General features: G+C 43.8%; 1 protein-coding gene across 8 annotated transcripts in view; it reads left to right on the top strand.

The window, feature by feature from the left end:
- The window catches only part of NFX1 (nuclear transcription factor, X-box binding 1), a 110,126-nt gene that overhangs the window by 6,476 nt on the left and 87,635 nt on the right, over positions 1-16,015 (top strand). For all 8 annotated transcript variants that reach the window (XR_011149085.1, XR_011149086.1, XM_069007871.1 and 5 more), the window contains 2 exons: positions 2,605-3,654; positions 13,633-13,794. Coding sequence is in view for 6 of the 8 variants with exons in the window: in XM_069007871.1 (XP_068863972.1) it covers positions 2,605-3,654; positions 13,633-13,794 (1,212 nt within the window). In the remaining 2 variants the exon portion in view is untranslated. The remainder of the gene's footprint in view (positions 1-2,604; positions 3,655-13,632; positions 13,795-16,015) is intronic.

Below are 16,015 nucleotides of genomic sequence, written 5' to 3'. Positions count from 1 at the left end.
CTGTTAAATAACCGAGTTCTGGTTTTTCATTTTTTTTCTTCAGACTTAATAGATTATTTGGAAAATGCTTTCAAAATATTATTTCCACAGTTACATTTCAAATCCTGGTTACACTTCTTGGAGGCCATATTCAGAGGTCAATCTGACTGTAATTCATCCAGTCATTTTATGTACCACATCTTATAACCAAAGAAACAGTGGTCTTTAAAAATAGAGTATACTTTTTAGAGGCAAGCTGTGTGAGTTTTGCAAAACCTGTTTTTATTAAACTTTAGCTGTTCATCTGACTTTAAATTTTAGAATATACAAAAGAAAACTTAAAACTGCTAATAAAATGGGTTGTTTCAAATAAGGTTTACGTGTAATTATAGGATTGCATTCTGTTTTCCAATCAAAATGCGTGAAACTTAAGTAGTCAATATTGAATGACTGCTGTTTACATTATCGTGTAAAACAACCATGGTTTATGATTGTACTGCTCTTTATTAGTGATAGAAAATAAACTGGCAAAATGCTGGGAAAACTGAAAGTGTTGTAGAAAGTAAAATGGACAACTTTACATTTGCAGTTCTTTACACAGGGATACATATGCTGAAAAAAATAGAATGTTTCTAGGGGTGCTGCTTGCAGTCCAGATTCTTTCATATGTATAAGTCTAATGTTGGTACTTACTAGGGTCTGCAGTCCTAATGATAGAATAGTTCAACTGGAAGGGACCTACAATGGTTATTGAATCCAGACCTGACCACTTCAAGGCTGACCAAAAATTGAAGCATATTAAGAGTGTTGTCCAATTGCCTCTTGGACACTGGCAGACATAGGGTATTGACCACCCGTCTGGAAAGCCTGTTCCAGGTTTTGACCACACTCTCAGCAAAGAAATACCTCCTTCACCTTGAGTCTGAACACCTCCCCGCCCCCACCCCCCCTCCTTGGGGGACACAGCTTTGAACCATTCCCACATGTCCTGGTACTGGGAAGAAGAGATCAGCCCCTGCCTCTCTGCTTCTCTACTCTCTACTTCTTTTCCTCCTGAGTTAAGATTGATTCTTAACTCAGTCTTGAGCTGTTTTGAAGACCAGACTTCTGTCTGGTCTTCTCATTCTGTTGTCTCAAAATCAGGTTAGTGTTTCAGTTTAAAAAAAACACAAACTATTTGTATTTGCCATTTGTATCTAGTTTATTTACAGCATATAATACTGTATAGAGTAGCACTTAATAATATATAATATACTGTATTAATAATATATACTAGCTTGTAATGTAACATTGTAATGTTAATATATATGGATTTAGCAAATATAGATAATAGTAAATTATATACTATGTAGATATTAAATTATGTATATTATATAAATAATATACAGTATAGTTTTTGCAAAGACAAAAAACCCCAAAGTGATTTCAACTGCTCTTTAAAAGCTAAGTATGAATTAAGTTATGTGGTTAAAACATCCTTAAATGTAATTTTAAATTCTTAATTTTTATTAAGGTTAAAGCTTCACTTCCACAAAGTCATGTATTTTTTTCTTTGGCCACCAACTTTCACATAGCAGCTATGACCATTCCTAGAGGTTTAAAAAACACGTCTTTCATTTGAAAGCAAATTTAATTCACTGGGAAAAAAAGTATGTTAATGCCTTGAAATGTTGTGGTTTCTTCTTCCCTTGAAAATGTTAATTTCCAATCCTTATTGAAAAAATAGTTGGTAGTTTGGGGACCTAGATAACATTAGCCTTTTGGAGAGTCTCGTGGCCTATGTCGCGGCCTAAGTGCTTGATTATTGTTTTGAATTGTTGTGAACCAGGAATAAACTGCACTCAGCCCTACCATGTGAGGTAACCTACCCAACCAGTAAAATGGGCACTACTTCAATGAGATTTTATAAACTACTTTTTTACATTATTGCGTAAGGCTTCACCAATCTGCCACAGCCAATTAAACTATTCCTGATATTCACCTAATAATTTCTGTTGCAGGCAGGCACTACTGGCACAATTTTACAGGAAACTGAGCAACACAGGATTTCTCTTTCTTTTATCTGGAGACATAGAAATTACAGAAGACCTCTGATGTAGAAGCATGGTTCATGTTGATGGCCTCAGAAAAATAATTCTGCACCTCTGCCCTGGGTAGTCCCTGTATCATTTAATATGTCTATATGTAGAACAGTGTAATCAGAGTTGAGGCAAGTATTTACTACTGCTACTTTTAATTTATATTCAAAGTTTTGTATAATATTAAAATCTCAGATATAGACGTATTTAAAGGACCCCATTTTATTCAGGTTCTTGTATGTATGTAAACATGCTAGGAAAAACTTCAGATATTAAACACTGATTATCACACTTCCATCTCTTGTACTGCTTCAAAAGCTTTTCTTCACCTTTTATTTTTGTATTCTTAGCTGTGGGTCATCACAGTCCTTCTGTAAAGATAACTTCTACAAAGCACTGTATGATTCAGTTCTAGTTTCTGGACACTTGTTTGCAGTTGTTCTGTCAAGTGTGGGATTGACTGAACTTCTGGACCTTTGCATGCATGGTAATTTGGTCAAAGAGAAGTATTTACTATTTAAGTTTTATGAATTTTTTTATTTTTTAGGTGCATTGAATTTCAGTCCTGATGCTGCTGATTCCATTCCTGGAGAAAGACAACCTACAGATGTAAACTGGGTAAATAAAGATAGGAAAGACCCTAGCAGTAATCAAAATAGAGGTAATATACCAATTCCTAGTCTGTCTTCTGAAAGAGGTACAGATTATGAACGCTCTTCCACAAAGCATCATGGCTTTTGTAATCCAGAAAGTCAGTATGGGAATTCTGAAGACTTTCATCAATATTTTGGTACGAGTAAAAGTTTGAAGAATCGCAGCTTGCAAAGCCAGAGATTGCACAGAATGAGAAATGATAGCACATGTGCTAGAAATAAGATAAGGCAAAGTACTACTGATGCTGCTGCAGGTCCAGGAATTTCAGATGCTGCAGTAGTACCTGGTAGAAGAGCACCTCCTAGAGGATACAGTGATTTCCTCTCCTCAGAGAGTGACAGGGAGGTACCTAATGCAGATAGCAGAGGGGCAAAGCCAAAGAAAACACATCTGATGCATACATCTGGGAGAGGTTTCAGGGAAAAGGGAAAGCAGGCACATGACCGTGAAAAGAGAGTGAGCTCTAAACAGAAAGTAGAGCTGTTTGAAAATGTTCCATCTCTGGATTTGACACAGTCTGACTCTTCAGAATCATCTGTTGGAAAGGCATTCTGTGATGCACCTTTTGGAAGTGGGGATGAGCAAAAAGGCTACAATAATGTAAACAAAAGATATGCCCGGAAGCCTGTGTGGAATAAACCTCCAGTAGAAAAGGAGTGTCAGAAAAGACATGATTCTCACCGTAGTAAAAATACAAAAGTAGGTAAGAAGTCTTCTGTTGCATATACTCCAAAAGATAAAAATGAAAGGAAGAAAGAACTCACTGCTCACAAAAATGATGAAAACTTGACCAGTGAAATCAGACATCAGTTGTCTGAGTCTCTCAGGTTCAATGGAAGAAAGTTCCTGCTAAAGGGGGATCAAGTACCTTCACTTCATTTCAGCTGGACCCAGTACTGGAAAAAGCAAAGTGATGTACCAAAAAACAAAGAAACTCACACAGGTAAGCTTTGTAGACTTGTCCTGGACTCCTGTATTAAAGATATGATCTTGAATAATTTAAACAGTCCTCATTTCAGCTACTGCCTTGAGTAGCTGAAGAGGCTTATTATTTCCTATTAAATTGGTACTGGTTTCAGAGGGTAGAATTAAATGTAAATGCATGATTTCTCAGTGGGAACATATTCTGTAAGTTTACTAGAGGAGGACAGATTTTGTTTAAGCTTTTTTCTGTTTCACTACCAAACTACAAATGATGACCTAGTCGGGTACCATGTTAAAACATGTATGTTGTGGGAGTAAAATTCTGAGCATTCTGAACAATGCGACTTGAGAAGGACAGTGCTAAAACTGATTTTTGCAGAATAAGTCTTCCCATGTTTTATGTAGAAATAGGAAAATGCCAGACAGAGAAACAGTATTCTACTCATAACTGAATTTTATGTGCTTTTTTCTGCACCTTTGATGCCTTAAAGAACCTTTGAATGAAACAACACACACTTTCAAGATAATATTAGGAGGTTAACGCAACCGGGGGCTTGTCACCACAAGCCCCAGCGTGCCCTCAGGCAGAGGGGATGCAGCATTAGCCTCCACAGCATTCTTGCTGGACGACTCAGTGGAATCAGCGTGAGATGGGTGCATGCGTTGGCTCCTCCTCAGAGGAAGCACGTCGGGCAGCCGCTGGAATAGGTTCGCATTAGCCTGGAGGCAAAGAAGGCGGGAGGGGCTTCTAGCGTGAGTTCCAACAGGTTTATTTGTAGGAGGGTCCAGGGACCAGCGAAGCCGTGAGGAGACACAGGCTTTCCCCTTTATGGGGGGTGGAGCAAGGCAGGGAAAGAGAAAACAACCAATGGGGTACAAGCAGAGGGGAAGATACAATTTTTCAGAACAAATGGGGAAAACAGGGAGGCAGGAGTCATAACAGGGAACCAATTAATAACTAAAAAAGGGAGAACTTTCTGGACAGGGGGAGGTAATTTAGGATTGGGAGCCACCCAGGGGGAGGTAACCTAGATCTCAGTGCTCTATTCTGGTGATTGACATTTGATGGTTTCAGCCTGAGAGCAGGCTGACCTACCCCAACATCTCCCCCTTCTTTATTACATTGAAATGAGGGGAAAGGGTTAAGGGATTTCAAAACCAAACACTTAAAAATGGGAAGGGCTAATAAAATTAACAACTCCATAAAGAAACCCCATACAGTGTCCTTGATAATTGAAGGAATCCGGCCACTGGAGCTCCCAGTGTACAGGAGGAGCTGCAGCAGCAGGTGGGACAGCAGCATGTAGGATGTCATCACGCAGTCATGGGAGATAACTAGTGTAACATAAATAAAATTAATACAAATACGATTAACTTAAATAACAATGGCTCCCTTGGACTCCCTCTCTTTCAAAACAAAGGGCCACTTAGGGGAGGGAAACACAATAGAGAAGGTGGGAAAGGGAATGTTTGTCTTTGCAGCCTGGGAGGAGAATTTCTTGTTTATTCAGGAGGTCTTGTTTCTCCTCCTTTTCCAGGCTGTGGCAGCTTCTTTCCTTCGCTTAGCATCTGCAGGTGGTTTCAAAAAGGGTTTGATCCACTTCCCAGGGATCCATCTTGGACCCTCTGGGGTGGAAACACACCTGTAGCCTCTACCCTGGGTGACCAGGGTGTACGGGCCACGTATCTGTAAAGTGTCAGGGTCCTTTATTAGAACCTCAGGTCTCTCAGTCAGTTTATGTTTGGCAGAGTTTGTGAAGTGTCTCAGGATGGGAGGGTCAGGTTCCTCATAGGAACAGTTTATAAAGTTCAAAGTGAACAACGCTTTGGACAGTCTTATGGTGGGGGCAGCGATCTCATTGCCACCCTTTTGTTGTTCTAGCAGTCTTTGTAGTGTCTGATGATTCCTCTCCACGATGGCTTGGCCTGTGGGTGAGTGAGGGATGCCAGTGATGTGATGTACACCCCACTCACTCATGAATCTGTTTAACTCTGCAGAGGTGTATGCAGGGCCATTGTCAGTTTTTAATTTATTTGGTGTCCCCAACACAGCAAAGGCCTGTACCAGGTGATTGATGACATCTTTGGCCCTCTCCCCACAGTGAGCTGAGGCAAAGGTTGCACCAGAAAAGGTATCCACTGAAACGTGAATATATTTCTGGTGGTCAAACTGGGGGAAGTGGGTGACATCTGTTTGCCATACCTCACAACTGCCTAGGCCTGGGGGGTTAACCCCCTGACCTAATGATGGAAGCTGATGTTTCTGGCAGCTGGGGCATGTCGCCACAATGGCTTTCGCCTGATCTCTAGTGAGGTGGAACATCCTGACGAGAGCTGGAGCATTTTGATGGAACATTGCATGGCTCAGCTGGGCTTGCTGGAATCTATTAGGCAGATTCACTAACTCGATGGGCATAGCTAGGGCATCTGCTCTCTTGTTCCCGTTAGCAATAAATCCTGGCAGGTCAGTGTGTGACCTCACATGCATTACGTAAAAGGGTTGCTTTCGGTGGGAGACAATTTGGATTAGCTTTGAAAGCAAGTTATAGGTTTTTGGATTTGCCACCTCTCTGAGCGATGCTCTTTCTGCTCTGGACACCACTCCTGCTACGTATGCGGAATCTGTTACCAAATTAAAAGGTTCATTGAACCGCTCAAATGCTCTGACCACTGTGGCAAGCTCTGCAACCTGCGGTGATCCTTCGACCACCTGTACATCAGACTCCCGCTTCTGAGTGCGAGGATTCCTCCAAGCGATGACAGACTTGTGAGATGCCCCAGAACCATCCATCAAGATCGTCAGGGTATTGAGGGGTTCACGACTCTGAATTTCTTTTGGAGTTAATTTAAAGGCCGAATTGAACAATTTGTGTTTCGGGTTGTGAGCCAATATTTGTCCCGAATAGCTATCAAAGGCAAATGGCAGATGATTGTTGTTTTGAAGGAGATGGTCCAGTGCATTGGTTGTTAGTGGCAGGTAAACGCATGTGAAATCACACCCCGCAAGGGTACAGAGGCGAGACCTAGCCTTTATCACCAACTGAGCCATGAGCTCCTGTGGCGTGGTAATATTTTTGGACAGTTGGTGCGAGAGGAAAACCCACTCAGTAATCAGAAGGGGATCCCTCTGCACCTTGTCCCACTGGAAAACCAGCCCATGGAGGTATGGCATTTTCCCCAACACTATAAATTGAAAGGGCAGACCTGGGGTATAACGATGGGTTTGGCGAGATGACAGCGCCTCCTGGACTTTGATGAGGGAGTTTCTTGCCTCTTCTGTCAACTGCCTCGGGGATTTGAGATCCTCGTTCCCACAAAGCAGGTTGAACAGAGGGGCAAGGTCCTCAGTCGTCAGTCCCAGGAGCTACCTCACCCAGTTGATGGACTTGCAGAGTTGATGGAGTTCCTGTACAGTCTTGGGGTTATCATTGATCTTTAATGGTTGGGGCACCACCATCTGCTCCTCTATTTTTTGTCCTAAATATTTAAAAGGTGAGGTCTTCTGGACCTTTTCGGGATGGATTTCGAATCCATCAGCTTCTAAAGCCCTGATTACCTCCCCCAGAGTCCAGTCCAGGTACTGCTGCGTGGGCGCACACACCAAAACATCATCCATGTAGTGTAGCATCACAGCTCTAACTGCCTTTTTCCAGACAGGGGACAGATGCGAGCGACATACCACTGGCAGATGGTGGGCGAGTTTTTCATGCCTTGCAGCAGAACTCATCAGTGGTAGCGCTGCATGGGAGCCTCTCGGTTGAGGGAAGGCACCGAGAAGGCAAACCGGGGCGCATTGTCCGGATGCAGGGGGATATGGATGAAGCAGTCCTTGATGTCTATGACTGCTAGCTTCCACTGCCTAGGGAGCATAGAGGGTGATGGCATTCCGGGCTGCAGGGGGTCCCATGTCCTCAATTACTTCATTAATTTTCCGCAGATCATGAAGGAGTCTCCACTTGTCTGTCCCCAGCTTCTGGATCACAAAGACTGGGGAGTTCCAAGCGCTGTTGGAAGGCTCAGTGTTCCCCTTCCCCAGCTGCTCCTCCACGAGTGCAGTGAGCACTCTCAATTGGTGTGTTTTTAAAGGCCACTGATCCACCCAGACCCTTTTATTGGTGAGCCAATTCAGTTTCTGGGTGGGGCGCTCTGCAGTGGCCCCTACTAAAAATCCCAGGGTTGAGATGGGATCTCAACCCAGGCTCCCCACTGGGACATGAGATCCCTGCCCCACAATGTAAACCCAGAGTCAATAACAAATGGATGGACTGTTGCAATCCGCCCCTCTGGACCCTCAATCTGGACAAGAGTCCTGCTTCTCTGGGCAGCCGCAGATCCTCCCACATCCATAACAATACCTTCTGCCGGCTGCAACCTCCAATGTGATGGCCAGTTGTTGGAGGCAATAACCGTCACATCTGCCTCCGTGTCCATCATCCCTGCTAGGCTGATGTTCGAGCCCTGGCATGAAATCTTGCATCTTAGCATCGATTTATCCTCCCCTACCACCTCAGCCCAGAAGACAGGTGTGTTGTAGTTTTCTGGTGAACTTCTGGGCATGAGGATGGCCTGGGCGAGAACCTGGCCAGCTGCAAGAAAGAAAGGCGGGTTAATACACTGTATGTTAATGGTAAAGAGTCCTTGTGATCCTACTTGGATGATCTCTGGTGTTATTGAGATCTCTGGTGGTGTATGCATGGTGTCTCCTGTAACAAACAAGTAGTAGTCTTTCAGTCCTTTGCAGCTCACGAGGACCCGTTGAGGTGTGATAGAGTCCATTGTGGTTGCAGTAGTGGTAGTCACAGTCTTTCTGGTTGCGGCTTCTTTATTTATGTTGTCACGCGGGGCCGCAGATCCACGCTGGGTCCTCAGTTTCCCGGCTGTACGTCCATGGGAGTGGGCGATGCTACTTGCCCTGGGGAAACAGCTCAGGAACTCTGATTAATTGGGGCTGGAGCTCTGCAGTTCCGGGCCACATGTCCTGGCTCGCCACATCTGTGACAAGTCCAGGTTCTGTTTGTCATCCTCTTGTCCTGAGGTGCCGTTGCCTCAGCGGCACCCGCAGCTTCTACCACATTCCCCCTCATTTTTAAGTTTGGTTGGCCAATTGGAACTAAGGTTGTGCAGTGTTGAATCATCTGCTTTAACGTTGGTGGAGGATCAAGTGGAAGGGTCATAATCACTTACAAGGTTCATTTGCATTAGCTTTTGCTATTTGAGTGATTATGCTTTCTCTAATTCTTGTATCTTCCACTTGCTTCTCCACCACTAATTTTAATTTGTCAATAAAGTCAATAAATGGTTCATTTGGGAGTTGCCAAATTTCAGTAAAATTTAGTAGAGGCGCCGATTTAGGGGGCATCATTAAAAATGCTTGCTCCGCCGCATGTTTTACAGCATTTAAGACTGGCTCTGGGGTGTTTTGGGCCTGGTCTTGTGGCTTGGCAAGCAACCCCTCACTGGTAAGGTGGTCCATGGAAACCCCTGCATTATTAGGGTCTTGCAACAGGATTGGGAGAACCTTAGTTGCTTTCTCCACCCGTCATCCCACAACTTGAATTCAGCTGGAGAAAGCAAGCAAGAAAAAATGCTTTGGAGGTCTGCCAGGACCAACACTGTATTAGTGAGGGTGGCCCGCAGGAGATTCTGGAAATAGGGACTCTCCCTCCCAAACTCCTTCTGGGCTTTACAAAGTTCTTTGAGCCCAGCAGGGTCAAAGGGTTTCCAGGTGGGGTTGCTGCCAGCTCGGTTATAAGTAACCGGAGCGGCGAAGGGACCGGAGGAAGCTCCCGGTTCCGGATTCAAGATGGCGTCGGTTCCAGTTTCCACAGCGTGGGAACTGGAAGACGAGGCGTGGGAACCAGAAGGCTCTTCCCAGTAGGGAGGGGCTGAGGACAAAGAGGAGCAGCCACAGGAAAGGCGGGGACTCCCAACGCAGGGGGCGGGACCCAACATGAAGGAGGAGCTCACAGATGTCACGTTAGGAGGGGGCAGGGCCAGGACAGGGCAAGGAGGAGGGGGGAGAAGAGGATTTTGGGAAGAAGTAGGAAAAAAGGCAGACTGTGCCATGTGGTCTCCTCCATTTTGGGGGAGTGGAAGAACAGCAGGGAAAGGGGACAAAACGGTGAACGAAGAAAAGCCTTTGCCGTCATTTTCAGGGCAATAAAACTGGGAACTGCTTTTTTGGGAGAACAATGGGGGAAGAGGGCATAGGAGAGCGGGTTTGGGTAGAAGCCGAAACAGCCTGGCCAGAGCTACTTAGGCAGGGCGGCTGAGAGGATCGAGGAGAGTCAGGGAGACGGTGGCAGCCCTGTGCCTCTGGGCATTTTACAACTCCTGGTCTTTTCAGTGAAGGGGTAGTGGGATGAGGAACGCGACGGGGGGGAGGGATGAGGAACGCGAGGGGGGGAGGAGGGACTTGGGAAGAACTGGGGAGAACTCAGGGCTTTTATTTTCCGATTAGCTTTGTGTATATCTCTCAAAGCCCAGACCATGTAGAGAAACCTCTCTCCGGAGGGATCTCCCCTTTGGTTTAATTCTAATATTTTGTCCCCCACAAATTGCCAAAATGTGGCTGACTTCAAATTAGCAGGGGACATCTGGGGAAAATAAAAGAACAGCCACTTAACAAACCTTTTCAAAAACCCCTTTGATAATTTTAACCCACAATTCTTCTGGGACTCCCCAACTTGGAGATAAACCTCCCGCTGAGGCTGGGAAAGCTTAGCTCCCATCTTAAACCTCAGCCTCAACTTCACCCACCACTGGCAAAAAGGAGAAACTAAAAATAATTTCCCAGGGGCCGGGAATCACAAGAATACTCACAAGAAGACACAGGCGTCCGGTCCTGGAAACAAAAAGGCACGGTGGGATCCTCCGGGACAGGCTGCTCTCCTGGCAGGAGTTGGCAACCTCCTCTCGGAGCGCGGCTTTTAAAACAGAGTGCACTGCTGCGAGAGGTGTTGGCGGCGTCGAATCGCTGACGCTCGCAGCCTTCTGGCAGCAAGGATGATGCAGGAATGCATGTGTGTGTCGTCCCTGTTTGGGGCGCCAACCTAACGCAACTGGGGGCTTGTAATCACAAGCCCCGGCGTGCCCTCGGGCAGAGGGGACACAGCGTTAGCCTCCACAGCGTCCTTGCTGGACGGCTCAGTAGAATAGGCGTGGGATGGGTGTGTGCGCTGGCTCCTCCTCAGAGGAAGCACGTCGGGCAGCTGCTGGAATAGGCTCGCATTAGCCCTGAGGCAAAGAAGGCGGGAGGGGCTTCTGGTGTGAGTTCCAACAGGTTTATTTGTAGGAGGGTCCAGGGACCAGCGAAGCCGCGAGGAGACGCAGGCTTTCCCCTTTATGGGGGGTGGAGCAAGGCAGGGAAAGAGAAAACAACCAATGGGGTACAAGCAGAGGCAGAGTGATAGAGATGGGTAGACTAGTTCCAGTTATCTTAACTGTGATATCAAATCTATTGAAGACTTTGTTTCTCAGCATCTCCTCTTTCACAGCTGAGAAAGTAATAGCATAATCATGAATCATAAGATGCCTCTAGTTAGAAACCTTTCCTTAGGAGGATCAAGATCTTCCTTGATCCTCTCTAACCTAAATAAATTAACTGTCATGCTCCTGGGTTCTATTTGAATCATAAAATTGAAGATACCTCAGTCTTTTTCCCAGCATTATTTTTAAATGCAAAACATCACATGGAATAAGCAGGAAGATACGTAATAGTCTTTCACAGGGAACTTAAGGAACTTCCCCCTCCAAAATGGTAGTCTTTGCATGCCTTATTTGGAAGCTCTTTTGACAACACTGTCTGCCACTGTTTCCAGGGAACTGGGATTGTGGGTTTTTAACTACTTCTGGGACAGCTACAGTTTCTGAGTATGGTATAGCTTTAATCTTCTGGAGAAAATAATTATATTTTATCTGAGAATCTTCCTTTACAACAGATAATAATTATGGGATAACAAGTAGAAATTACTGTTAATTCTAAATGTTGTGAGGCTTGATGCAGGAGGGCTAGAAAACAAACTTGAAAATCGTATTGAGGAGGGCAAACAATGTTAACACTTGCAAGTTTCCAGGCAGCCATGGGCTTGCTTGCAGTCACATGTGGTACAAGCACATTTTGAATTGACAGTAATTTTTTTCTATCATTTTCATTTTGTATTTCCTTCATTATGAATTTGAACTTTCCCTGTTGTTGCGATCCAGTCTAATCACAGAGGAGCAAAGAGAACTCTCTGGGAATAAAGCCGAATGGACTTGGGTTCGAATGTTCCCAAAAACGAGATTAAAACATGAACAAGGTTAGATGTTGATACCAAAAAATTGATATATTTTACTGAATAGTAAAAGAGGCAAAGAGAAAGGAAGAGAAAAGAAAGAAATAGAACAAGGTGGGGGGAGGGCAGGGAGAGTGACAGAGACAGATTAAGTAGAAACATATCACCCCTCCATGGGTCCCAACGATGTTTTCTTGTTCCCCTCCCTCTGGTCTTCTTGGTGGTCAGGGTCCCCTGCTGAAAAATATAGAACCCAATGGATTAATAATGGGCCAGGTGGGAACACCCAGGTGCCTCCCCTGAGGGGGGCAGGTTTGGCATTGTCCCCTGCAAGACTGAATCTATTGCATCATGTTGCATCACGTGCAGTGCTCTCTGGGGACCCCTTGGTGGGGGGCCTTTCATGGGCCATGACATCCCCTCTGTGTCTCACATGCATGTCCTGTAGAAGTGGCTTTCCTGGGGTACTGGGCCCTGCAGCTGGGCAAGTCTGCGGAACAGAGGATGGGTGTTCGCTGCCTCTGACTAGAGGCTGTGCCACACATCCAGAACCTCTCCTCCTCTCCCCTTTGGTATAGGGTCTGTGCGAGCCTGGCAGCAGATAAACCCAGGACTATAACCTCCACCCTGAAGCTTCTGGACATCCCTGCCATAGATGCGTGCTCTTCCAGTCTTATCCATCATTTCCCAGATGCTTTGAACAGTAGTGTCACTTTTCTTATCTCTATCTGTTAGGTGGTCTAACTCACAGTTGAGGGCCTCAGCCCAGGGGCCCCATTCAGGGTACAATGGTCTTCCATGCAGTTTTTGTTAGACAATTTTACTATAATAGGCAAAAGTCCTTCATAAAAATGTTTGAGCCATAAACCATAACATTTCAGTCTCTGGCATTTGTATTGGCATTTGTATCGATATTTGTATTGTAATCTTAAAATGGTACATTTTTACACTTCACACTTGTAGTTAATATATTTTAAAATCTGTGAACATTTTTAAGGTGTATTTGGTAGCCTTACCTTGGTGGGTGAGAGTTAATCTGACAGAAATGAAGCTATGTGGTGCCTTTCTTATGGCTGCACATCTATTTTCAGACTGTTCTGACTTTAATGTGGGGTTCTTGCTTTATTTTCAAAGTACTTTTTTGCATTCTTTCATATGGCTCAAAAGACCCTGTACTTTGACTGTCATTCCCAGTAATCCTGCTCCTTAAATACTCACTTTATAAAGGGCTTATTCCTGTAATCCAGGTCCTTTGCTGTTAATACTTGTTGTGTCATCTCCTTGGAATACTTAAGGATAGGAATTAAATGTAATCTTGGGATAGATTTCTCTATTCAAGAGCTTTCATCTTTTTTGATTAAAGTGTATGCAAAGATAAATTTCCCATATAAAGTGGTGAGTAAAATCTCAAACTTCCTGCCAATCTTGAAACTATTTAATTTAACTAACTAATTAATTTGTAAGATCAGAATAATTGCTATTTGTCAAAGTGGAATTTACATTGCCACTTTAATAGGAATCTCGTACCCCTTCCTCTGAAGCTAAAGAAATGCATAGCAAGTATCAAACTGGAATCTTCCAGGAGCAAACTAACAACTTATTTATAGCCACAGAGGTAAGGTAAGGTCCGTTAAAATTTAAATAAAATCTTGGAATTTAATGTGAGTTTTGTTTCTCGGCTAGCTGTTCTTTTATGCACAGGTAATATATTTTATTTGCAGGGTCATTGATTGAACAGCTGACCACAGAGAAGTATGAGTGCATGGTTTGCTGTGAGGTGGTCCGAATAGTAGCCCCAGTGTGGAGCTGTCAGAATTGTTACCATGTATTCCACCTGAATTGCATTAAGAAGTGGGCGCGATCACCAGCTTCACAAGCTGAAGGTTGGTATTTTTTCAAATTTTATTTTATATATATATTCTATATTATGTATATGTATTGTATATGTAATGTGTATTATATATTCTTAAATATATATAATATCCAAATTCATGTGTTTCTTATGCAGTGAAAACTATTTAGAAGTCTTTTTTAAGGTAACAATGTGACCCACTTCTGAGGCAAGGCAACAAAGTGTGTTGTTAAAGGGACCCCTCGGGGTGGATTAAAGCAAAACAACCCTAAATAACTGATACAACAGCAAATTTTGTTGGAGCTGCTTTGAAACCTTACATGGAAAAACACTTAATGGTTCGAGAAGGGGTATTGTAGCCATTCTGAAGTGTGTGATCACCCTAAGAGAGGAAAATTGAAAAGATAAAAACAGAGAAGAAAAGAGAGCTCTATCACTACTCATGGCTCCAGTGACATGTGGAGGGGTCAGGGTCCATGGTCACGATATGCAGTCCAAGTCCATCAGAGATGGGAGTGTGAATATGCATCAAAAATTGTGGGGTTTATAACCCTGATTCTTCTAGTAAACACCCCAGTACCTGCTCCAGGAGGAGTTCTGGGTATGCACAGTCTTCTTTCTGGAAGGTTCTAGAAGTCAGGCAATGTCTAACAGGGGGCTTGAGCGTATGTGTCTGGGTGTGCCTGGAAAAATTTTCTACAATAAGGTTCTGAGTTCAGAGTGTTGTGGCTGCATGGTGATGGCTTGTGGTGCAGGAGGGAAATAGGCATTAAAACCCCCACTACTCTGCATCTGTAGTATCTGTTGCTTAACAGCGATTTCTCCTTTAGTTCAAAGTTTCTCTTTTAGTTAAACAAGCTTGTTCAAGACAGAATTTAGCCATAAGGTGCAAATGGTTCACTACAAGCAGTAAGCTGTAAACAAGTTTTAAGTAAGCTGTAAACAATTTTTGGGGGGGTTCTGTGTGTGCCTTATATAATCCTCATAACTCAGTCCTTTCCAGCGTTCTAGCTGAAACTAATTTCCAGATTTGGGTACATAAGATCATTCAATGAAATCAGTGCCTCAAGATGCAAAGCTCTGTGGCTGTGTTTTTACACACCAAGAAATGTCTCATCTCTCATCTGTGCTTCGCTGAGCAGTCAAGCAGAAGACATACTTTATGTGTTAGTTGTCTGCTTTTACTCAAGCACTTCTTAGTTTGTTTCTCAGATGAAGTACTCCTGAAATCCATCCCTAATGCCATGCAATGAAAGGAAGTTTGGAGAAGATAGAAAGCTTCAGCCTTTGTCATCGGCTTAAACTGTTTCAGATTCCTTGTATTATACCACTTTTTGAAATTCTTAAACCAGTACATTATGCCCTTTGAGTGCTTTGATGTAAGCTAAGGCTGAATTGCAGCCACTGCTCAGTTCAGTTGTGTGGTGTAGACACATTCTGAAGACGATTATCCTGAAGTAGGCTTTATTTTTTTCTGTACCCTGCTTGTTCAGCATTTGCCATTCTCAATCTCTGGGCAGACCGAGGAAGTACAATGTCACCTACTTCCAAATGTTTGACAGAAGTTTGTACAGACTGTAAATCTCCTGCAGAAAGGTTTGGTTGCAAAGTTCTTTTTGCAGAAGATGCATAGTCAGACTTCTGGGTAGGGCTGGTGGTGAGCCCCTGTTCTCACTTGGCGAGTTTATTTCAAAGGGGCTTGAGGTACTACTTTACCCTGAGGTGGGCACACAGGAGAAGTGCAACAACATTCTCAGGAGGTAAAAAACCAAACTTTTTTGGAAAATTTTATAAGATCATAAAATTGGTAAGATTTAAAGCAACTCATTCAATCAAAATAAAGCAGTTTACTGAGCATCAACTTAGCAAATTACCCATCTGTCACGATCCGCTAATACAAGCAAAGGTCATGATGGTTCGTTTATGGATCTCAGAATGCAAAAGGACACAAGAGATTTCAGTTTTAATCAGAACAGTGCACCTTTATTAAGTGCCCACAACACGGTAATGCGATAGAGGAGAGAAAGAGAGGGAGAGATAAACAAAGTAAAAGAGTAGAGAGGAAGAAAGGGGGAGGGGGGGAATAGCTACCAACGGATGAGACAAAGTCCTCGTGGTCTTCTGCCAAGATTCACCTTCTTTCTGTGGGGAGATCTCGTCTCAGTTATTTTAGAAAGTCCCTTTATAGTCCTTTTCAGAAGCGAGGGGCAACTGGCCAAGAGGTGGGGCAAATCTACAGCTGTTGTTACGGG

Source organism: Aphelocoma coerulescens, chromosome 2, assembly GCF_041296385.1.
Source record: "Aphelocoma coerulescens isolate FSJ_1873_10779 chromosome 2, UR_Acoe_1.0, whole genome shotgun sequence".
NCBI classification, from domain to species: Eukaryota; Metazoa; Chordata; class Aves; order Passeriformes; family Corvidae; genus Aphelocoma; species Aphelocoma coerulescens.
This window is presented reverse-complemented; position numbering and strand designations above follow the sequence as displayed.